The sequence below is a fragment of the Orcinus orca genome, chromosome X (genome assembly GCF_937001465.1).
Source record: "Orcinus orca chromosome X, mOrcOrc1.1, whole genome shotgun sequence".
Classification (NCBI taxonomy): Eukaryota; Metazoa; Chordata; class Mammalia; order Artiodactyla; family Delphinidae; genus Orcinus; species Orcinus orca.
Window position 1 is genome coordinate 88,646,194 of NC_064580.1, and position 24,587 is coordinate 88,670,780.

At 41.8% G+C, this 24,587-nt stretch overlaps 1 protein-coding gene across 2 annotated transcripts in view; it reads right to left on the reverse strand.

Annotated features, from left to right (window-relative positions):
- Nucleotides 1-22,607, reverse strand: part of BTK (Bruton tyrosine kinase) — a 28,364-nt gene extending 5,757 nt beyond the window's left edge. Inside the window, exons 1-13 of one of the 2 annotated variants that reach the window (XM_004283507.4) lie at nt 22,469-22,607; nt 13,898-14,067; nt 13,252-13,350; nt 11,275-11,343; nt 9,714-9,795; nt 4,526-4,654; nt 4,144-4,211; nt 3,110-3,297; nt 2,629-2,691; nt 2,001-2,055; nt 1,631-1,710; nt 1,324-1,451; nt 433-507 (exon numbers count right to left, since the gene is read on the reverse strand). In XM_004283507.4, the coding sequence (XP_004283555.1) occupies nt 433-507; nt 1,324-1,451; nt 1,631-1,710; nt 2,001-2,055; nt 2,629-2,691; nt 3,110-3,297; nt 4,144-4,211; nt 4,526-4,654; nt 9,714-9,795; nt 11,275-11,343; nt 13,252-13,350; nt 13,898-14,038 (1,177 nt within the window). In that variant the 5' untranslated portion in view covers nt 14,039-14,067; nt 22,469-22,607. Of the gene's footprint in view, nt 1-432; nt 508-1,323; nt 1,452-1,630; nt 1,711-2,000; nt 2,056-2,628; nt 2,692-3,109; nt 3,298-4,143; nt 4,212-4,525; nt 4,655-9,713; nt 9,796-11,274; nt 11,344-13,251; nt 13,351-13,897; nt 14,068-15,945; nt 16,137-22,468 lie in introns of those variants that run through there. The other variant, XM_012538151.3, reaches the window with a different exon arrangement.
- Between the last annotated feature and the right edge of the window lie 1,980 nt (nt 22,608-24,587).

A 24,587-nucleotide genomic window follows, 5' to 3' on the forward strand; every position in this document is an offset into this window, starting at 1 on the left:
AGAATCCCTACTGGGGGTAGAAATAGACAAGCAGTAAAAGGGAAATTCTCAGGGGTACTAATCCATCTTTCCTCAGGTAAATCTCAGGGACAGGGGATTACTGATTGGAGGAGTCTGGGAATTTAAGTACAAGTCAGGCATAAAACAAGAAGATAAACTAGACATCCTCTTAAAATCCCTTTATGATTTTTTTCCCACAGTTAAAAAATAAATCCCTTTATGAATCTGTGTTTTTGCAGTCCCAGTAGGAGCCACCAGAGGGAGGAAAATCATTAGATAACTTTGGTCTGGCTCCTTCTTAACCTTCCTCACAGCAGCTGGGATAGAACAGTGTGCTGCAAGGATGATTGAGAGGCAAGGTCTGGTTGCGTCTGCCAGACGTAGTCCTTCCAACTGGCCGGTCCACCCTACCCTAGAGAAATAATCAGTTACCATAGCCAAGGCCTGCAGTGGAAGGTGCATTCTTGTTTTGTTGAGACACTGGATATTTGAGCCTAGATATGAGTCCTGAAACATACAAAGAGAGTCATGCTGCTGGTGCGGAGCAGGGGGTGAGATGCCTCACACACCCTCACTTAAAGCCTCACGCTTCCAGTGTTCATCTTTCTAGTACATTTTGAATCCCAGAAGATCTCCATCAACCCGAATTTTTCTGGAAGTTTCTCCTCTTACAGATGTTTTTCAGAGACAAGAAAGAGAGAATGCTAACTGAAATATACAACCCAGCTAAATATATCCCCACCTCCCAGCCTAGCCTTAACTCACATCCTACTTCTGCTTTTGATACTGAAAAGTGTAATTGGGACCACATAAAATGACAGCCTTGATACTGCCTTGCCTGGACATGGTAGACAGCAGCAAGCCTTCTTGATGAAGTTTTTCCCATGTATTCGTGCTCTCACCAATCTCCCAGTTTTTAGAATGTCTACACTGCTTAGAAACTCTTCTGATGTTTTTGAGCCTGTATGTCCTTTGAGGGCAGGGACTTCAACTAATAGTTTTCATGTGTTCTCTAGTAACAAGAAAATTGCTGAGTACACACCGGGAACACAATGAATATTGCTGATTGATTAATTACCAGTCTCCTTTATGTCTTTCCTTAGCACTGAGCATCAATCACCAAATAAGGAGTCAGTCCCTACTGGGCATAAGTTCTGCCTTTGACCACCTCTTCACTTGACCTCGACCCAGCATCACAGGGGTTTATTTTCACAGCTAATTCCCATTACCCTGTGAGGCTTATTCTTCCCCTAACCACCTTGTCCTAAATTGCTTCTCCTGGTACTTGTCACACCCTTCTTCTCTGGTTCCCCTGGTACTTACCTGCAGAGTTATGCTGATGGTAGTTAATGAGCTCAGGGATGGTGCTGAAAAGGTGCTTCTCAGCCAGGTAATACTGGCTCTGAGGTGTGGAACACACAACATAATGGCGTATCACCCCTTGAGGTTCCCTGAAGAAGTGGATGCTGAGTCAGCAACTTGGGAACAAGGGTCCAAAGGGCCCAAGAAGTGAAGTGAGATGAGTTTTGAGTTTAAGTGACAGAGGATGTGAGAGGAGCACTTCATTAAGGAACTGTTGGTTGGGCACCCCTGTCCTTTGTCCCCAGGGCCTTGAAACAGTAACACTTACCCTGTAGATTTGGCAAACACAGACACTGTATATTTTCCAGCTTTGCTGGAGTCTCTAACAATGAAGCCTCCTTCTTTCCCCTGAAACGATGAAAAAGAAGCTGACCGTCAGGAGGAAGTGGTGCTCACACCTGCATCCCACCTGCCCAAACTCGAGAGAAAATATTATAGAAGCCTTGATTTCACTGCCAAGTTCCATGTTTGAGCTGCAGCCTCATTGCTTTTGACAGTGAAAAGTATAATTGGGACCCCATAAAATGACAGCGTTGACACTGCTTTGCCTGGAGATGGCGGACAGCAGCAAGCCTGCAATTCAGGATCCTTGTTTGCTGTGCAAGGAGAATGCTATTTGCTTGTGGTCACATACTTACCTCTTGCTTTAGCAGTTGCTCAGCTTGACTCCGAGTCATGTGTTTGGAATACCACCTGTAAAGAGAGAGTGCTTGTGTGGCTCCTAGGCCATGGTGTAAGTGGCTATCTGTGGCTCATCCATGCCAGTGAGTCAGTCAATTCACTCAACCTCTATTTACTGAGTGTCTTATCATGTGCGTAGCATACTACATCCCTTTCCCAAAACGTGCTTGGCACTGAAGAATCATGGAAATGGAGAGTAGAGGGCAAAGGCAGGTGGCAGAAGGTTGCAGGGGAGGGATCAGGGACAGGGCCTTCAAGGACAACCCACTTCCATGATTAGGGAGAAAGCACATCCACAGAAGTTTGCCATTTTCACCTTTCAAATGTTTCCTGTCAGGTTGTCTTAGTGTGGTTCTTCTGGATTTGGGGGGAGGAGGGGGTGTGGTGACCTCTCCAGCTTTCATCAACAGGGTGTTTGGGATGAGGGTAAGACAGAGGCACTAACTTGAGTGGCATCATTTGACCCAGTTGACACTGATTTTAATAGGTATCTTGAAATCAAAATTTTGTTGAAACTATAAAAAAGTTTATACTATATTTAGTTCCTCTGGGAAGATTGTGCGCTAGAAACATAAGCATACTCACTCATACATTTCTATGGAGTCCTCTGCCTCGGTTACATAGTTACTAGGGATGTAGCCTTCCTGCCTGTAGAGGAGACAACGTGATAGATCATCCAGCACTTCCCATCCTGGGTGAGAGAAAGATTTGGATGCCCTGTATCCTTGGGCTCAGAACCAATCTTGAATGAAGGTATATAAAATGCCCCTCCCTCAAAGAGAATCATGTTGCCAATGCATGGCTAGGCCAGTGAAGTGTGTAGCTTCTGCACATGTGGCATTGATTACATGTGCTCGACAACATGTGGGCCAGACTCTACAGGCTCAGAGAGGTAGCCACGTGTAGAGCTGCCCTCTGAGAAGTACTTGGAGGGAGAGCATATTCCTTTTGGTGTGGGAAGAACAATTTCTGATCAGGATACTGAGTAGGGGAATTATGCCGCAGGATTTTACGTGTGTATAGAGTAGGTGGGCACAAGGCTCAGGAAGGGCAGGCGTGGACTCACCCATTTTTATCCTGGGCTCGCCACCAGGGTAAGTTGCTCTCCTCCAGGATAAAATACTCGTCACCCTTCCGCAGCTGTAGATCATTTGCATTCATTGGCATGTAGTCATAAAGGGCTACAACTTTTTTCAGCTCACTTGTGGAGACAGGTGCTGCTGTTGGCTCAGGGGGCAGTGGCTTTTTTAAGATCTGTGTTGTTAAGAGGAAAAAGTAGGGGTGGGGTTGGCTAGATGTTGGCTAGATATGAAGCACTCTCCTGTTCTTCCCCAACTCTCTGGCTTACTGGAGACACTGTTCTAACCCAAATCAGGCAAAATAAAAGGTTTATTCAGCATTCATTCAACAACCAGTTTTAAGCACCCATGCAGGGGCTCTCAGCCTGGAATGTACATCAGAACCATCTAGCAGGTGGTTAACAATCCTGACACCTAAGCAGTTTCAAAGACCAATTATGTCAAAACCTCTGAGGGCTGGACCCAGGCATCAGTATTTTTAAACTTTCTGGACAAAAACCATGTACAGCCATAATCGGGAAAGCTTCTTGGCACTAAACTAGTACATGGACCTACTAAGTGGCTCTGAATCTTCTTTTCTTAGTTTGTAAAATGAGTATAATAATTCCTGCCTTGCTTACTTACAATATATGAGAAAGGGCTTTCTAGACCTCAAAAAATAACCCCCAAAATCAAGTTTTAAAGTAATATAATAGTGATAAAATCAAGATGTTGGGTATATGGATATTCACTGTTAAAAATTTTCAGCTTTATGTTTGAAAATATTTTTCATTTAAAAAAATCAGGCTTTGTTTTGTTTTCAACAGGTGATTTGATTAAATGGTTGCCAAGAGCTTCCTACTAGCCCTCTATCTCTCCACTGAAGAGGAAGTCCTAATTAGAAGCACAAAGCCCCTGTCTCAGCAAGAATACCAATTTACACTGCCAAATCCCAGGGAGAATTCTAAGACTTTGGTCTGTTTTCAGGGTGTGATTGTAAGTTTCAATTTAAACAGTAGCAGCACCCAATTTCCCTGTATACCTGGTCCTCCTCAGGCGTGGGAGGAAGAGGCTTTTTTGTCTTTCTGTGCGAACTCCCAGGTTTTAAGCCTGCAAAGTGAGAAACCAGTGACGATGGATACAGAGTGCATCTTCAGAAAGGGCCCAAGGACAGGTTTGGTCAGGAAATTTACTCTTGTACTCATTGACGTTACGTAAGTTAGCAAAAGTCCGGAATGATACAGCCCAATGCTAGGTCACCCAGCTGGAAGAGCAGAGCACCAGCTGAATTTTGGCCCCCACTAATCTCCTCTCCCACCCTCCTTTGTGCACTGGCCAAAATGTACAAACCTGGGTTTGATAGAGCCCTGAGAAAGTGATGGATAGTCAAAGGAGGGAGAAATTATATTGATCAGATCTCTTACTTCCATTCCTGTTCTCCAAAATTTGGCAGCCCATAGCATTTTTGGCTGTCTGAGAGCAGCAGAGATACTGCCCATCGATCCAGAAGCAAGGGTGGTATTTCTGTACCAGATCACTGTTGTACCGGATTACTGTAACAGGAGAGAAGAGAGAGAGAGAGAGAGAGAAAGAGGTCACATCTGACATGTGGGAGAAGCCACCATAGGCATGTTTTCCTCCTTGAGTTTAGTAGTGAGCTTCAAACAACTGCCCCTTCCTCAGCCACCCTGAAGGGAAGCAGACACAGGACCAGTTGGCTCACATGCTTGGCCCCAGAGAGTTCCTGTGCAGTTCTCTTCAGTGGTCTGTTATGATGACTATCTCCCAACCGGTGACCAAAGTGATAAGACTATCTGATTCTCCAGAGCCCCAGAACAAAAATACGTTATCTATGTTTTTCCAGTAGCCATTACAATCTTCCTGTAAGGCAGGTGTTGACTATGGTGGTCTTTTCCAGATAAGGGAAACAACGTGACAAGCCAGACTTTCACTCTGGCTCTCAATATACCAATGTCCCAGCTCCTGGAGTGATCTTTTAGAGATATTTGTCTTTGTGAGAACTTCTGCCTCACGCTTTCTGTGTTCACAGAACAGTTAACAGAGCAGAGCTCAGGATCAAATGAAGGTGATTCTGCCTCTAGAATAAACAGTTCAGTCTTCCTAGGGCCACTGAGGTAGGTTGAGCTCATTGTGGGAGACAAACACAGCAGTTCCATTTCCCTCACAGGGTTGTGAGGCCCAAAAGATCTCTCAGGATGAGAGATTTGCAGATAAGAGGAATTAGTTTTACAGTTTTTAATACTGTGGCATTGCAAGAATCTTAACCGGAAGTCAATTAGACAAGTCATCCTGGGATCATGTTGCCAGTTAACAGAAAAGCAAAGACAAATGAAATAATTGACAATAGCTAGCACTGGGGCAAAGACCTAGGCTGGTCTAAGAATATGCATATTTGAGGACATACACATTTCAGCATTTGATGCTAAAAAGAAGCTCTGCATAACTTTTTTTAAAAGATAAGAACAAAAACAAAATAAAACCTTCCTCTGTAGAGACCAACTTAAGTCCTTAAGAGCTTGCTAGTCACACTCCACTCACTTAAGACCTTGGGGGAGGCCTAGAAGCTACTGGTGGCCAGATGCATTTTATAGGCAAATGAACAAAAAGTGCCATCTTTTTTTAAAGTGCTATCTTGATGCTTTTCTAAACATGGATTTGAAGGCTTCTAACCAGTCTATCCTGCTCACCCTCACCCCTCACTTTTTCAGCATACCCCTTCACCATTGCACCAAATGCAGGGCGGTGGGAGCTGTTCAGATGGGGTGCAGGCTATAGGTGGCTACGTGGTCTGTAGAGAACTTTAAAATAATAAAAACCAAGCAAAAGTCTGTCTGACTTTTATTATTACCAGGCACTGGCAATTCTGAACAATGTGCCAGGTACTCCTCCAGCCAGAACTCATTGCTCCCACCCTCTGCCCTTCCCCCCCCCATGCCACTACCATCACCCAGGGATTTGAAGATTCTTGGGTGCAGGCTTGGGCACCAGTAGACATTTAAAAAATTCTTAATCAACAACTAGCTGCTCTGATAAATTAAGCTATGCTAATGAGAGGCTATAGGGCTTCCTGCCCCCCTACCTCCAGCACACTCATTATGAACCCACCCTACATTCCCAAATAATTAAGAGGTCCCTCGAAGATGGCACCCCTTCTTTTGTTGGTTAACACAGCGCTGGTATTTCCAGCTACTTAGGAGAGAATTGCAAAATCAGAGTGTCTGTTACAAACTGAATGTTTGTGTCCCCCAAAATTCATATAATGAAGCCCCCGCAGTGCGATGATATTAGGAAGTGGGGCCTTAGGGAGGTAATTAGGTCATGAGAGTGGAGCCCTCATGATGGGATTAGTGCCCTTAGAAGAAGAGACTGGAGAGAAATTCTTTCTCTCTGCCATGTGAGAACACAGTGAGAAAGTGACCGGTCTGCAAGCCAGGTAGAGTGTTCTCACCAGGAACTAAATTGGCCAACACCTTGATCTTGGACTCCCCAGCTTCCAGAACTGTGAGAAATAAATGTTTGTTGTTTAAGTCACCTGGTCTATGATGTTTTGTTATGGTAGCCCAAGCTGACTATGACAGCGTCCTAGTGGGAGGACTAGGAGAAAACTGCTTACTTCACCAATGCATGGGGCCAGCCCTATCTGGGAAGCACTAATGTTTGATGCACATTCCAAGTACTTGATGGGTTGATCTCTCATATTCATTTTATTCAGGATAATGGCTAAAATTCTGTTTGGGGAATGAATGAATGATTACTCTTCACATATGTCATTGGAGTTTCACCAATGCCACTCTTTCATTCATTTGGGTGAGGTCAGGTCATTTGCTTATTTTTGAAGCTGCAGTTAGGATAGGCTCTGTTGAGCTTGACCAAATGAAGAGTCTAGAGTGAATGTAGACAAATATCTGTGCTGCTGTAACATTAAAGTGCCCACTGCCATGTTCAAGGAAGTGGAAGGAGAGAGCCCAGGGCTAAGTCCTCAGGAATATAAACTTTGCATGGAAAGTACCACTGAAAAAAGATGGCAGCTCAATATGAGGTACCTGAGGCCCTACTTTTTAAATTGAAGTATAACTTACATATAATAAAATGTACAATCTAAGATATCCAGCTAACCACATTTGTGTACAACCATTTAACCACCACTCAGATCCAGCACCTCAGAAGGCTCCCTCATGCCTCTTCACAGCCAATACCACTACAGAGGTAGCCAGTATACCATGAGGTCCCCTTTCCATGTTAGTGATTTCCAATTGGTGCATTTTACCTCAGAGTGGGATAACTTATCACTAGAGTGGGCACTCAATAAATATTTGTTGGGCTAACCTACAACTGGTTTCTCCCTCAGCTAGTATGTCCCACCTTCCCCTATTTCCAAACTAAATCCTAGCTGTCCATCAGTGTGGATCCCAAGTTGGTGGTAGTTGTTTACTCTTGCAGAAAAATCAATTAACACACCTATTTGTTGGTCCCTTTCTGTGTGCAGGGCAATTTATGAGGCACAGTGGAGAGAACCAAAGAAGTACAAATATATATGCCCTCTAGAGCTCTGTGTATATTTCTCGGCCTTGGAGGTAGCATCTTGATTTAGAGCACAGACTCTAGAGCCTGAGTTCAAAGCCTGACCCTGCCACTTACTAAATGAGTGCCTTTGGGCCAGTTATTTAACCTCTCTATACCTCTGTTTTCTCATCTCTAAAATGGGGATGGTGAAAATAACTGCCTCATATGGTTGATATGAAGAAGAAATGAGCTAATATATGTAAAGAATTTAGAGAAGATCCTGGATCATAATAAGCATTACTGAAGTGTTTGCTCATTTTGTACCCCCAGGGCTAAAGCCAACCTCTTACTTCAAAACATGTCAAGAACTGAACTGTGTGGTGCAAGAGATCACCTATTTGTAATCTTCACATGGCCTTACTCTAAAATATCTTGCAGACAACTACAGGTGCAGTTTCTGGGCTTGAGAACCAAGCAGCACAAAAATATGCAATGAGTTTAGGCTTTGGGGTCAAACAGACCTAGGGGTGTAGTAAGAACCCAGGCTCCACCACTCACTAGCTATGTGCCCTTGAGCAACTTACTAAACCTCTTGGAGCTTCAGTTCCCTCATCTGTAAATAGGGGAATAATGCATCCTTAATAAGCTTATTGTGAGGATTAAATGTGCTAGTCCGTTTGAAGCACTTGGCACAGAGCCTGGTACAGAGTTAGTGCTCATTAAGTGTTAGTTGCTGTTTTTAGCCCAAGGTTGCTGTAAGAATTAAATGAGATAATAAATACAAGGTGTCTAGCTTGGTGTCTGGCACATAGAAAGAACTAAGTAAATGACACTTCTCTTTCTTTCTCCTCTCCTCTTTCAGCTTGAAAGATTTGATGATTTTTATGTTAGCCAGACTTACATTCAAGGCAGTGAACAAAGCTGGTGTAGTCAGCCACTGCATATCAGAGTCTAAATGTTTATTAAGACAAAGGGCTGTCACGCAATAACCCAACCATGCCATTATCAGTCTGCCATCCTTCCTGTTTCTCTAGGCAGCCTTTCCTGATGTCAACTCAACCAGTTAATCTCTCAGTCACTTGACATGTGGCTATATATACACACAAATATGTGCGCATGCATCCTGTGCTGTAAGCATTTACAGTCAAGTTTATCTGAGCACACTGTATGGTCTGTGTGAAATACTGAACTATATTCAAGTTGAGGTCCTCACAAAGCAAGGAACATGAAATAGTTCCTTGGAAAATATCCACAATGAAAAGATGTACAGTGCTTTACAGTTTTCCATGTGCTTTCACATACCTTACCTCATTTGATCCTTAGGACAACCCTGGAGGTAGGTACTGTAGGCACCATTATTATTCCTCTTTCAGAAGAAAAACCTGAGCCTCAAAGAAGCTTGTTGGCCTACTTGCCAGAGGTCACCCAGCTTATTAGTGGTAGAAGAGGACTTGGAACCAGGTTCTTTACTCTGACCCCAAGCACTCTCATAATCATGTATTTAATTTTTTTGGAACTACATATTTCATACCTAGGATTCAAAATATTGAAATAACCATTGAATGCCACACCATACCCCCCTTGTAATTGGTGTAAAGAATGGGACCTCTTTTATAAATAGGGAAATGGAAGGGCCTACAATTACAAAATTGCATTGGAGAGACAGTGGTAGAACTGAGTTGAAACTCTTAGTCTAGCATGTGATCTTTTATTCATATGATGGAATATTGAACTCAATTGTATCATTAATATTGAAGAAAATGCAATATTTCTCCCCCCATTCTCTCTCTCTCCTCCCCTCTCTCTCTCCCTCCTTCCCTTCTCCCTCTCTTTCTTCTTTCTTTCACCTCCCTTCTTCCATCCGTTCTGTTTTCCTCTCTCCCTTTCTTCTTCTCTGCTTCCCTCCCTTTCCCTTTTTCTTTACTTCTTTCTTCCCTTTCTTTCCTTTTTCTTTCTCTTTCTTTCTTTCTCTTTTCTTTCTCTCTCCTTTCTCTTTTTCTCCCTCTCTCCCAACTTTTCTCTTTCCTTCCTCCTTCCTTCCTTTCCTTCTTTCTTTGGAAACTAGTTTATTTTCCAAATAATTCTCACCATTTTTGAGCTGGTGAATCCAACGCTTCCTCAGTTCTTCAGTTGGGGAGAAGACATAGAGAGGCCCTTCATCATATACAACCTGGGGCAATGGACACAGACTTCAGCAGTTAGGAGTCAGAAAATAAAAAGACCTTGAAGGAACTAATCTTAAGCTACAAATTTGTATAATGATACTGGAAAACAAAAACAAGGCAGGGTCTTCAGTGAGCAGTGGAGCTGGGGTTATGTGAACCATCTGAAGAATTCCTGAACAATTCATATCCAGGGATGTAGGACTTAGAAACTCTTTGCTTTGTGAATACTCCTGTGTCCTCTTGACTTGTATTTCAATTTGTGTGTAAACTTAGTTCATAATCTTCAGCCCTTGGTGGAGTCAAGATTTTTGTTTATCCAATGAAGGATATTTTATGATCTTATTAAACCTTGAGTTTGTATAGAATATAATTGAAGTAATGATTTATGTAACAAATCTTGATTAGTACATGTGGATTATACACTTCATCAATATGGAGCAAATTTTTAACTCTTGGATGATTTTCCCCCCACTGCCTAGTGGCCTCCCCTTGCCAATATTAGCCCAAATAAACCAAGTTTGGAACTACATACCTACTTCAAAAGAGTGAAATATATTAAGCATTGTCATCAAATCAGTCAGTATTTTTTGAACACCACACATGTACAAGGCATTGTGCTAGGTGTTATTGAGATGTACAAAACATATAAGATGTGGTTCCAACCCTTACAGACTTGAGAGACATCACAGTGGATTCTAAAGTCAAATATAAATTAATTTTGAATTATCTACTATTTACCAGTATTCACTAGCCCAGTCAAACATCAACTTATTGAAAGACAGTGGTAGTAAAAACTGTGTCTAAAACACCCCTCCTTCACAGGTTTTGTAAACTTTGTTACAGTCAGGGACATGAATAAGATCCTTTTACATTTTTCTTTTTGCTTGTTAGTCTTGCTGTGCTCATAAATCCATGACAGAAAGCCCCCTCCCCTGAGACTTTCCACTTCCTTTTCTGGCTTTCACTGTTGCAGAGGCTGCTATATTCATGACATGTGGCCTCAGAGTTCTCAGGACATAAGCAAACCAAATCAGAGATTGAATCTGAAGCTCTTGCTCTCTTTTATGGCTTACATTGCATCTACCAAACAGATGTCTATGTGGCTCTTCAGTTATTCCAGACTAGAATAGAATTTAAGTTTATATGTAAGTCTAATAAGCCTTCCCTACACCGAACTTCCTAATACTACTCCTTCCCTCCCCTCTTCTGTCTTTTCAACCCACATGACTGACCACCATTAGACAGATAGGCAGAACCAGAAGGAAGTGAAATGCTCACTTAACAAACAGAGCATCTTTCTCAATGCCATTGCCATAGACAAGACACAAGACACATAGTGCCATTATGGATTCTCTTTGAGGTGTAGAGACTAAAAGAAACTATGTTTGATTGGAAAAACAGAAAAGCAAACACTCACAGCCCATGCCATCCCTAACGATTACATTACAGGTCCCTTTGTGAGCTAGTGAGAGAAAATACCTTACCTGGAAGGGGTAAGGGAACCTTTCAATAATTGAAATCTGCTCCATTTCACTGCACTCTTCTCCCCTTCTCTGCAGTGACAGAAGAAATCATAGTTATTGGTTGATGCATTGCTCTTTTCTGGATTTCCCTAGGTACTGGGAGTCTTTTGCAGTGGTTCCAGAAGGCTCTCCTGCATGGACAATGCTAATCCTTAGTGATTGCTTCCTATATCCCAGTAGGGAAACATATCCATAGGATCCAGCACATACTCATTCCAAAAAAAATCTCAGGTATCTCAAACTATTGAGAAAAGGGAGGTTAATCAATAAATGATGCTGGGACAAACATTTAACCACTAATATTGTCAGAGGTGGGGGGCGAGTAGTTAAGGTAGCTATTTCACACCATACACCAACGTAAGTTCTGGATGGATTCAAGAGCTTTATATAAAAAAATGAAACTATGACTAACAGAAAAGAACATAACTATTTACATAATTTTGTGAGAGGCAAGGCCTTTCTAATATAATGCTAAAAGTTAGAACCATTAAGAGAAAGATGAGCTAATTTGATGACATAGACTTTAAAACCCACTATGGTTAAAAAAGACAAGTATAAACAAAATTCAAAGATAAATGAAAAACTGGAAAAATATTTTCAACATATATTATAGTTAAAGTTAACATATCTAGATCTCTTAAAAAGTACTAGGAGTAAGGTAAACATTTCAATAGAAAAACCGGCCAAAAAATTAACAGGAATTCACAAATGGAAAAATATAAATGAGCTGTAGCCATATAATTGTCCAACCTTATGAGTAACAAAAAAATTGCAAAATAAGTCAGCAATGAAGTATCATTTTTCTTGGCTTTCAAATTAACAAATATTTAAAATATCTGGCGTTGGAAAGAATGTAGAGGAATAGATACTGTCATACAGAGCTTGTAGGTGTATATGATATTCAAATTCTACTTCTACAAAATTAAATAGAATAAAACTATAAAAATAATCAAAGCATACAGATTTCATAAAGAAAAGAACAAAATATTACTCCTAGGAAGTTATTATAAAGAAAAGAATAACAAAAGTACGTAAAGATGTAAGCAAGAATGTTCCTTTCAACATGATTTATGATATCAAATAAATTGGAAACAAATGTCTAGTAATAGGAGATTGGTTAAACAAATTACAATATATCCATGATAGGGTATACTATACAGTCATTAAAATCATTTTATTAAAGAGTATCTATTGTTATGGGGAAAAGTTTATATTGTTAAATTGAAAATGTAGGTTACAAAGTAAGATGTGTAGTATAATATGATTCTATGTTTTAAATATATAACATATATATTAGTGTGAGTGTATGTGTTGTTAATGGAGAAAAACATCTTGTTAAGTCCATACACGAACATGTTAATAGTTGTTTTAGCTGAATAATGAGATTATGCATGATTTTATCTTCTTTTTTGTGCTTTTTTGTATTTTGCAAAGTTTCTGTAATAAATACGCATTACTCTTGACATCAGGAAAAAAATGATATTTAAAAAAATCAACTAGGAAATCAGTAGACGTTATGTCCTCGAGAGGCTCTGGGAAATGAGAGAAGAAACATTGAGCTACTAAAGAATCTCATGACTCAGAGCCCTAGAGTTCTGGCTTTCAGACTAACTCAAGCTTGTAAATCTGATCCTGGTGACTGAGGGAGTAAAACGAATCATCTCTGATCAGTTTGAAAACTTGATGTGATATCATCTTAAGATTGGCGTTACAAGTTTTCCAGATTAAGTGAGTTGTTCTGTATCTGGGGAAAAGACGCTGAGACTCAGCATAACCAATATGTGGCAGAGTGAAGAACATATATGGGAGCTTTATGTGTCCCACACTGCACAGCATCACAGGTTTATTTACAGAGAATTGAAGTGTTCCAAGTTTCTTAACTGCAACCCTCCTGCCCCCCCCGCCCCGTGCCCAGTTCTAACAATGGCCTCTTCTCACCGGAATCTGTCTTTCGGGGGGAGGATTTTTCTCAGGAACCACTGTTTCAACACAGGTGATCTTCTCAACATCTATTGAACCCTTCTTACTGCCTCTTCTCTGAGAAAGAGAATGAGGAAGAAAATGGAGAAAGATTAAGAGCGATTAAGCAACCAGATGATTAGATTTCGCTATCTCATCATTCAACACAGAGAGGTGACACCCACACTCTATATCAGGACCTGTCATTTTGAGAAAACGAACAAACAAACAAAACCCAAACAACTTCCAGATCTATTAACCTAACCTTTTTTGACTACCAGATGGAGGGCAAACACTATAGAAGAGTGGATGGCTTTGTGTTCCTTTAACATAAAAAATAAGGAAGCAATTTCCAAGTCTTGGATTTCATTCTCAACAATCATTTAATGAGTGCTCACCAACTGCAAGAATCCATGGTGAGATTTTCCCCATAGCTTCTTAGCACCTTTGAATTTTTGCTCCAGTATGTCTGTAGCTAGTTCTGGGCTAGGAAACATTTTGCTGAGTTTGAAGTGTACTTGGGTCCCTTCCACCTACCCCCTCAAACCAAAAAGGATCTACCTCCCCCCAAGGCAGATCTAAGGCCAAGTCCTTAAAACTCAGGTTTCACAGCACAGAAACTCACCCCACGTTCAAAGTCATACTCATAGTAGGAAAGTTTTTGCACGGTCAGGAGAAAGAGGCGCTTCTTGAAGTTTAAAGGTGATGTTTTCTTTTTCTGCTGGGATCGCTTCAGAAAGATGCTCTCCAATATCACTGCAGCCATAGCTTCTTCTTTCTGGAGCTCACTGGGTGCTGTTGATAATGAAAGTTCTTGAGGACCCAGCACATTGAACCTCATCCCTCCTGGTTCCCCCTCAGCCTAGCCACCTAGTTTCAAATGGAACAGAAATGTTCAAAGCTAACAAAGAACCTTCTTACTTTGACGTCCTCCTTCCATAGCACCCATTTCTGCCAGTTTTCAGGTATAATCGATGCACATCGAAGTGGGGTGATTGATTCTACATCATGAGTTCATATAAACTGGGTTCTTGTATAAGGCAATGGCATGCTCTGGATATCAAGTGATATGTACCCATGTGCTTGGTAATGTCTAGAGGCAGCTCTACACTAACCACCCTTTTATGATACGTGCAGAATCTGTGAACAGTAAAAGTCTCTGCGCAGCTGTTGACCCTTATATCCCCAGAAGGGATAATGCAGGTGCCAGAACTCCACTGAGGCAGATATTGGACTTTCAGTTCCCAGTTTCCTAGACAGTGAGTGTAATTTTTCATACATTGTCCCACTGGGGTCTGTAACCAAGGGGTCTAATAAGGATACAGAGGCTGCACCTGCAGTTATGGACATTTACTAACTGCCACCCAACTAATTTTGCCCATCACCCTCTGGCTGAGCTACAAAGGATAGAAGCTTTGTTCTAAAATTGAAAAACAATTTTTGAGAGGTAATTGTTTTGTTTTGTTTTTGATTTTCCCTTCCTTTTTGCTTAGATTAGTTCTTTCAGACAGCATCATGCAAAAGTGATGCAACTGTCTTAATCTTATAGATGCTCTCTCTGATCATTTATGAAAAGTAACTTGTTTAGCCTCTCCAAACTTACAGTACTTCAGAAAGATTCAGTTTAGGTAACTGAAATACAGAAAGGCAAAGAAAGTTACAAAAAGTCACCGTTGGTTTTTTTATTCACACAAAACACACAGTTATTCACTTAAATACACTATATTTTATTACCAACCCAAACCTTCGTTAGAAAGATAAAGTGAAAATATAAATACTGCCACAGAAATAGAGCACTAAAAAAAATACGAAAAAAATCACCAAATCACCAGCCCCTTCTCCCTCAAGTTTTGTTGGAGGTAAGTTTTTTCCTGAAGGGTATAGGTTTTTTTTTTTTTAAACTAAACTCCTTATGGTTTTGGTGGCACCATGGAAGCAGAATAAAGTAAGTAGTTTTTTGTACTTGTCAAGCATAGGTTACTTCTCACACCAGGAAAGCAAGGGAATGGTTTCTTATCGAAGCCTGAGGCTATCCACACCATTATTTTGCTCTTTCCTGTGGTGTAAGATGTTCTATTATTGTACTGAGGAGACAAAAATAGGTTACAGGAACACCAGGGATGTTCAGAATGATCACTTTGTTATTTATTCATCATGTGGATGCCACTGTTTTCTGGTGGTAGACTTGTTCAATTTTTTATAAATGATCTTTTGAGAAAATCGGGCAAAGGAGCAAACTTTTCCCTACACCCTTCACACAGCTGCTCTCTTCCCTGACTCCCCAGTTTAAATCGTCTCTCACAGGAGTGACAAACTGATAAGAGTTTGCAACCAACTAGAGTTCTATCTAGCATTCAGATTTAGCTCAAACCCCAAAAAGATTTCTTTTAACATTAAGGTTTTTCATTTACTCAGAAGTAGTGGTAACCAGGTAATAATAGTCTATTCTCAGGAACTGCCAACTCATCGAGATCCCTGTACTAATATCACATTTGTTCCCATGGTGAATTCCAATTAAGTACCTATTCACAACCAAAGACTCAACTTAGAGAAGACAAAATAATACCCTAAAGAAATTGAGTAGCATGACCAGTAAATTGGATCAGAAGCATCCAAACAAACCACGTCCAGTTGTTCCTCTTTTAGCTGAGTAAAGCACACCCATCATTTTACCTTTAGTTTTGTTGCAAGCTCTTGGTGGATACACTCCCCTGTTCAGATCCAGCATCTGCTTCAGTCTTGGCCTCTGCTCTTATTTCCTATAAGACAGGTCCTTCTGGAAGCTGCCTCTGTTCTTTTTCTTTTTTAGAACAAATCCAGTTTGTACAGGAGGAAGCCTTCCTCTCTTTTAAGTGTCTGTGTTGGGGTAGGGTTTAGTGCTGGTCTAAGTATGAGGAAGTAAATAAGCCTCTCACTAGCCATTGCCCCTCTGAGCATGGGGTGAAATGGCCTCTACTTCTAGATCATTGAGCTGGAGGACTGCTGGGACTTCCATGGCCTGGTTGCTCCCTCTTTGATTGCTTTCCCCCATTCCTTGTGATCCACTCCAGGCACACACAGCCTGAAAATGTGGTAGTTCTTCCTTAGTCACCATTAGTCCATCCACCACTAATGTGAAAGGAGAGGCATCTGCTTTTATGTCTTCCTGAAGGTTGGTGTGTAATGGACACTCTGCTTTAGAGGATAGTTGCAGCTTCTTTGGGTACTTATTGTGAAAGGTCCTAATTTTTTTCTAACAATTTCAGCAGCCCACAGAGTCAATTTGACCACAAAAGATGCACAGTGAGGGCTGACCCTGCACCTCACTCAAGTGGTGGGGTTGGGGGTGGAAACGGAAGTGACATGAATATTACACACACACACACACACACACACACACACACACACACACACACTTCACATAGAGAAAGAAAGAGGAGGAGAAAAAAGACTAGAGAGACACACACAGAGCTCTTCATTTAAAATATAAAGTTCCAGTGTTATAATGTTCTCTTTATTAAACTACAAATGCAAAGATTTTCACACGGCCACCTTTTGCAGCCTCACAGCTCTTTGTGGAGCAGTAGAATTCCAAAAAAGAATGCTTAGTAGTAAGAGTTCAGCCACTTTACAAACTGCACTATGCCAAGGAGTTAATGTAAATAGCACTTGCAGAATCGGTAAACTAAACCACCTTTGGCTCCTATCTTTGCTCATGCTAAGATAAAACACTATTAGGGGGACTTCCCTGGTGGTGCAGTGGTTAAGAATCTGCCTGCCAATGCAGGGGACACAAGTTCGAGCCCTGGTCCGGGAAGATCCCACATGCCGTGGAGCAACTAAGCCCGTGCGCCACAACTACAGAGCCTGCGAGTCACAACTACTGAGCCCGTGTGCCACAACTACTGAAGCCCGTGCGCCTAGAGCCCGTGCTCCACAACAAGGGAAGCCACCACAATAAGAAGCCCACGCACCACAACAAAGAGTAGCCCCCACTCGCCGCAACTAAAGAAAGCCCGCGTGCAGCAACAAAGACCCAACGCAGCCATAAATAAATAAATAAATAAATTTATTTTTTAAAAAATTGGCTATTATTAATAAAACAAAACAAAACACTATTAGGGACAACACCAGAGAAAAATCAGAAAATGACACAGCCTGTCTATGACTGGGAAGAGTCCAGGAGAAGCTAGTTAAAAATAGTCAGTCATGGTTCAAATAACTATTAAGCCAAAATATCCAATAAGCTGCATTTTGTGTTTATTTCTCCTTTAAAGCATTACATAATTGTCCAGCAAGATTCTAGCCTTTCCCTTTTCTCCCCAGGGGAATGGAAGGGAACTCATGCTTCTCCCAGTGCAGTCCATCCATCAGACATTTTACACACATTCTTTCATTTATTCCTCACGGCAAACAGATGAGGAAAATGAGACTCATGGAGGCTATGTGACTGGCCCAACCTTATCCATTTGTGACCCCACACCCTTGTTGTTTCTGTTGTACCTCATTGCCTCCCAGAGGGATTTTTTTTTTTTTTTGCCTTCAACGAAGTGTGATGCCATCCACCTCAGCACCCTGTTATTCCCCATGGCTATCAGCAAAGAGCACTGGGGAGAGACCCCTCTCCATCTTCTAAGAACATTTGGCAAAGGAGGAAATGGTGGTTAAGTACAGGGGATAAGTGAGAGAGAATTCAGGATCCAGGGGCACTTTCCTCTGCAATATTCCTCTGGCTAGAAAGGATGATATGTCTCTCTTAACTGACAACAGTACTTTTTCCCACATGAGGATTCTTCTCAGTTCTGCCAATGTTTTATTACATTTTCCTTTAAATCCTCTATAAGGAGATCTTGTTTAACTGGTCGACTTCTAGAGTTGCCAGCTGCTTTTTCCTTCAGGATTTTTCGTTGTTAATGGGATGAAAGCAAAGTGTTTAGGTGGAACACCAACCCTTTATTCTAGGGTTGTTATTGCTTACTGTGAATATAAAAGTTTGCTTGAATGTACTGTCTTTTATATTGTGAAATATTGCAAATAGGCAGAAAGTAAAGAGAATAACATTACACTCATGTGCTCACCACTTAGCTCTATAGAACCCTAACATTGTGCCATTTTGTTTCTGGTGTTTTGTTAGAAATGAAATACTATCCATACAGTCAAAACACCCTTGTGTACTCTTCCACAATCTTAGTTCCCTCCCTCCACAGAGGTTACCAATATCTGGAATTTGGCATTTATCGTTCCTAGGCATGTTTTTATATAATTACTACATATGTAAATATCCAAAAAAGACATTTAGTATTGGTTTACATGTTTCACATTTTAATATGTGTTACATAATCTTCAGCATCTTACTTTTTTTCTCAATTTTTCTCATTTCTTATGATTTATTTATCTTGGCAGCTCTAGTTCATACATTTTAATTCATTTTGATATGTATCAGTATTCTATATGATGAATATATCACAATTTATTTATCCATTCTCCTACTGATGGATATTTAGGTTGTTTGTTTTCAATTATAAATAATGCTACCATGAACAATCTTGTACACGTGGTCATAGTTTTCCACTCTCAGAATGAATTCTCAGTTACTTAGACAACGTGGCAAACCCAGGTCCGGCTTATGTGTTGGACTATGCACTTCGTGTAATCCCTTGTTCCTTTTTTAGTCCCATCTTCCTGAGGCTTTACTATGAAATCTGGTAGACTTATCAATGATCTCTCATTAGAGTAGAGTATAACTGATAGGCCTACTAAAAATCTCTTCTCAAGCCCAAGAAGCATCTTTCAGGTTTTGATTGAGATTTTGATTGAGAATTCCCCAGTCTTGGAACCAGAAGAGAAGTCGTCATTAAAATATCGTACCCATAGCAACAAAGAGCCATAATTACTCTTGTTAAGTTCCTAAAAGCTCTGTTCAGGCCCTAATGAAAGCTAATTATTTCATGATAAGTTTCAGGGTCAGTGCTACATGTGCCCAAATTTGTGGTGAAGACTTCCAGCAAAATCAGTTTTCTGGCTGCTGGCTAACCAGGGAAATTCTCATCTACTGTAATAATTTCTAAGAGGTCTTGGTGCTCTGGTCTTCTTCAGCATTTCATGTTGTTAACATTTTACAATTTTCTTCTGTGGTTTTGGAAACTTCTGGGTCTGTCATCTCTTCTGCCCTGCACTAGAGACAATAGATTCTGGCCAAGTAATGATGAAAGGAGTGCCAGATAGCGAATCTGCAAGTTTACACTGAGCATCAGGTTGGTGATAATACTTTCAGCATTGTTCCTCTGCTCTGAGGGTGACTGCTGGGTTGTCTGTCTTTCACTCTGGACTTGTGTGACCCTTTGGCCTTCTTTTTCAATTTAGTTTTTGTTTTCCCTGGCTTAAACTTTTTATTTTTTTCCGTCAATATCACAATAACACATGTTCATTATAGAAAATGTTTTAAGTACAGGGATATTAAAAAGAAAACATCAATTATAAGCTCATTATCCAGAGACATTAATATTAGGCATATTTCCTTCCATTCATTTTCTCTGCATTTTTCTGACTATATTTGAGATCATATTGCACATACTATTTGTAGTTTGCTTATTTTTCTTAACATTATCTGTCTAAGTATCCATCTATCCATCCATCCATCCATCCAACACATATTGTCCTCAAAATATCTAAAGTTCTTGTTTAATGTTACTCCTGATTATTTTCCCATGATATTAGGATCTCTATATAAGCATCATTTACCAAGTCAAAAAGTTTGTACATTTTGAAATATATTGACAAAATAGTTTCCAGAAACACTGTAACCAATTTCCACTCCAAATAGCAGTTTTGGAGAGCCTGCTTTTCCCACACTTTTGTCTCTTTTCTGCTCCACTTCTAATCAGTTTTTTTTTTTTACTGTTTCTATTACAGACAGATATGTAAGGATGAGTTAATAGACTATAGTTCATTTTCATTTCTGGGAGTCAAGGCAGTGAGTAGAGCTTCTCCTTGAAGTTCAGCTAACTGATGCTAACCCTAAGGCATGTGGCGATGGCTCTCCGAGAGGGAGGTGGAAAGCCTGGGATCAAGGCTTTTGTGTTTCGAATGCTCTCCCAACACCCTCAGTCAGTGCACAGGAATCTCCAGAGAAACTGAAAGTGACACGTGGCCCATTTGTTTCAGGGTCCTCAGAGGAGTTCTCTATCCCCCTCCCCTGATGGCTTCATTTGCATAACCCAGCAGCTTTAGAGTGAATTAGGTCAAGGTCTGTCTCTAGCTTCTTACTGAGCACCGCCTCACTGAAAATTCTAGCTCTCCCTTATTCGCAGGAGATAGAAATCGGATATCGGCATGGCATCCATGGGCAAAAAGCAGCAGGCATCTGATGACTCTTTGGAGAACACCCAAACTGGTTTTCAAAAGCCATATCTTCCCCTTATACCTAAGTCACTTCCTGGTATGGGTCTAGTCCACCGAAAGGAAACTCTCTATAGGAAATTTGCTCGAATGGAAATAGTAAATCATACTGATGATAATTTTACATTGCACCAAGACCCTAGAAGTGGATGGAAAGTTGCACTAGTTCTCAACATGAGGCGTTTACGAAAGATTCTAAACAAATACATCACTAGCCATAAGCCACAGGAATTTGGACTTTAATGCAAGCAGATAGTTTAAATATTCTGAATATAAAAGGGGTCAGAATAGACCAGACAGGGCTAACACTAAGGGATCCTGTTTCAGTAGAATGCATTAGATTGTTTAGGGTATTTGCATTTTGTGGCTTATTTGGTAGGTGACATTGTTTTATCAAATATCTGAGGCTCCAAGCAGCTGTAGCACCCTTGGTCAGGGGCTTGGCATGCAAAATGGGGGAAGGAGCAGAACCAGCACACAACTAACAGCACAGAAGATAACCCCTGAGCTGTATAGACCCCTGCCTCTGGGCTTTGCTGCTGCCCTGCCTCTGGAAACAAACAGCATGAGATAGAGACTTTGAGCTTGGAGAGCTGAGTGGCCAGGAAACTGGACAAGGATTCCATTTGGAGGTCCAGCAGCTCACCCAAGGATGTCTTGGTCAGGCCCAGCAATCCCTTTTATTTTAAATGCCACACTATTTATTCTAGGCAGGTCCTCTGGGGACCTTGGCAGGTCTCAGGCAGAATAATAATAATAGCAAAGAGTGAGATAGGAGCACTGATTATTGCTGGGCCCTATTTTAACTACTTTACATAGATTAACACACTTACTGCTCACAACAATACTATGAGGAAGGCACTAGGCAAGTAGGGGGAAAGGGAAAAGGGAAAACAGGAGGGGAAGAAAGGGGCAAGAATAATTCAATGCAATTCCACAATTATTTATTAAGCACTGACTCTGTTTCAGGGATGGTAGTGAACAAAATAAAGGAGGGGATAAAGAAGAGGGGATACAGGTAGAGGAAGGAGGAGGATGGAGAGGAGGAGAGGAGAGCAAAGGAGAGAAGAAAATGATGAAGCCTAGAGAAAAGAGAGCCGTGCACATGGCAGGCAATGGTAATAGGAAAAAGCTTCCCCGCGACCTCAGGGGCTGGTCGCACTGTCTGGGCTGAGGCTGAGGCTGCTTTTTTCTGGCCCAGCCTCTCACCCACTGTTACCACGAGGTTGGCGTACACAGTCCTTCCAACAAGCCAGCTCTGATCCCAGCAATGTTGGCTCGATGCAGCCTGAGGCTTTACACCCTGGTTTCGCCTTTCCTTAGCTTACAGAGCTCAAAAGCCTATTGTGGCACGTGAGCTTTGACCATTTTCTCAGACAATCTGCCTCTTAAAAATTCCTTCTTCTAAGGGTCTCATTGACACACATATCCATTTTGGGTCTTCCGGCAATATTTGACCAAAGGGCTTATTTTTATCCTGGCTTATTTTGCCACCGGCAATAAATCTTACTTTTCTGCCAAATTGTGCAGAGGTGCCTCTTTCCAACATCTGCTACCTGTTCAGATGGTCACCTCATAGCGCTTTTTTCTCTTCTAGTTCCCCCCACAACCTCCTCAGAGAGGACCCTTCCAGCCCCTTCTGATCATCTGAAGAGACTGTCAGGGCCTTGTGCTGATGACACTCCCACCCTCTGTCAGCCTCCTCCTCCAGCAGACTACATGGCACCAGCCACGCTTTCTATCTGGCCTTCAAGGGTCCCAAGGTCCCACGAAAGGTACTTGCTGCTGCTGCCCAGCCCTTGCCATGCCCCAGACCCACCTCAGTCCTGACTTTAATGCAGGTAGCTTCCCGGATGCATTGAGATGCCAGGACTTTGAAGGTGGGACTCGATCTCAGAAGACACTGGCCCTGGAGACATATTCTTACAGTCCAGAGAGGAAGGACAGTCTGAGCAAACCCCACCCTTTCACAGCCACTCAGTTCCCTTTTTTTGTTTCCTGACTTAAACCAATGTCTTTTTTTTCTTCTTCTCAGCAGCATGGTATCTGGTTCCCTGCTGCTGTCCCTATTCCACTCCCCGCCCCAGCTGTCCCCGCCCTTCATTTGCTTGGGACTTCTTGAGTCTGCTCTGAAAGAACCCTCCTCAACATTACTGGGGCCACTGAGACTCTAGACTGGGCTGGGTTGAGCAGACACGTCCTCAGGCCGACCTCCCCGAGGTAAAGGGCTAGCATCCCTAAAGGACAGTGGAGACTTACAGAAAAGAGGAGAAATGCAAACATGTGGAGACAAAACAAAGGGACTGGCGAGGAAGGGCGTCTTTAGCTTCTCATATCCTCTAAGGCAGAGACTCAAGGCCACACGGTTGAACTTGCTAGTGAAGGATGGAGAGTGTTCACGAAGGGACCCCAAAGTACAGATCCTGACAGAGGTAGAGACAAGACTTCCCCCTGCTGAGTCATTTTCTAAGAAAGCATTTTTTCTACAGATAAAAATGTCCGAATGTAAGCCCACATACTGACTTGTGTCCTTCCCGTTTTCTGTGGATGTTGATTTTCTCCATTTTAGATTCGGCCTCAAGGATTCACTCTTAATTTACAACTTTCTCTTTAATCTTGTAAAATAATAAACTAGACTAGGTGTGTTACTTGAAACCTAAATGTTTCATCAGCCACCTCCTAGCCTATGTTCTAGCAGCGATCTTCTCCCAGAGGACTCTCCTAGGAAATGCAGACAGTACTGGATGTAGACCAGGATGGCCACAGAGCCCCTGGTGACTGATCTGCTTGCCCATCTTGACACATCAGCCACTGCCATATTTACTTGCCCCAGGCGCTGTATGTAGGAACAGATCATAAATCCCACTAGAAGAAGTCCGTCAGAATTTTTAAGGGAACAGGATATATTTTTTAAAGTATTTTGTAGGATAGTAGACTAGTTAATCCTCACGTTCACACAAGATAAAGGGGCAGCAAGTGTTGTATGATCTCTCTATTTTATTGACAATTTATATCCTTTCACTAGTCACCTCTGAATAGCTGCTCCAGTGGCCTGCCTGAGAGTTGGTCACAGACATTTGCCTTCCCTCCCCTTTTCATCAGTCAGATGCTACTTGTTGTCACATGCCCTGTTCCTTCTCAAGGTCCTTCTGGGGGTGGAGACTCGGCGTTGATGGGGGATCTAGACAAGGGAGAGCAGGACAAGGGAGAGGGGAAAGTAAAACTAGGCGAGTCTTCACCCTCTGCCCATGTGCACTCTCCTCACAGACTTGTCCAGGTGATGGAAGGACTGCACCCAAATAGTGCCAATATCTAGACATAGGAAAGTGAACAACCACTTACTCTGCGAGGCCAGGTCACATGTAGAGTCCTGTGTTCAATTCTGAGTTCCTCATCTTAGGGGAAATCAATAAGCAGGAGCATGTCCAAACCAGAGACCAGGATTGGTGAAGGAATCTAAACCAAAGCCATGCCACATAAAGGTGTGATAGAAAGAACTAAGGTTGATTAGACTAAGAGGGGCCATGTTCACTGTCTTCATATTTCCATGTTACTAACATCAAAAACCTCTAGAAACTCCTCAAAGCCCAGTAAGACGGTGTAATAGCCTGGAGAGAAGAAGGAAATGGTCTGAGCCTACAGCCTGGCTGTTTGGCAAAGAAACTTTTAGGAAATGTAGCAGGCAGTGGTAATGTTTTTATTATCTCATTCCCAGAGACCGTCCAACAAAATAGAGCTGATCAGAGAGTCAGTTCTGAACCTATGGGTGTTTCTGGAGGGTTATGCAAGCAGGAGACCCCAAGTTGTCATGGTTCCTTAGCCCTAATCCACTGACACCTCCTCCTGGGTCCTTGCCCAATTCTGACTCCTTATCATCCTCAACCCTGCAGATGCTCCTGCTTCCCTTGTGTGATTTGTGGCTAAGTGCAAGGCTGTGG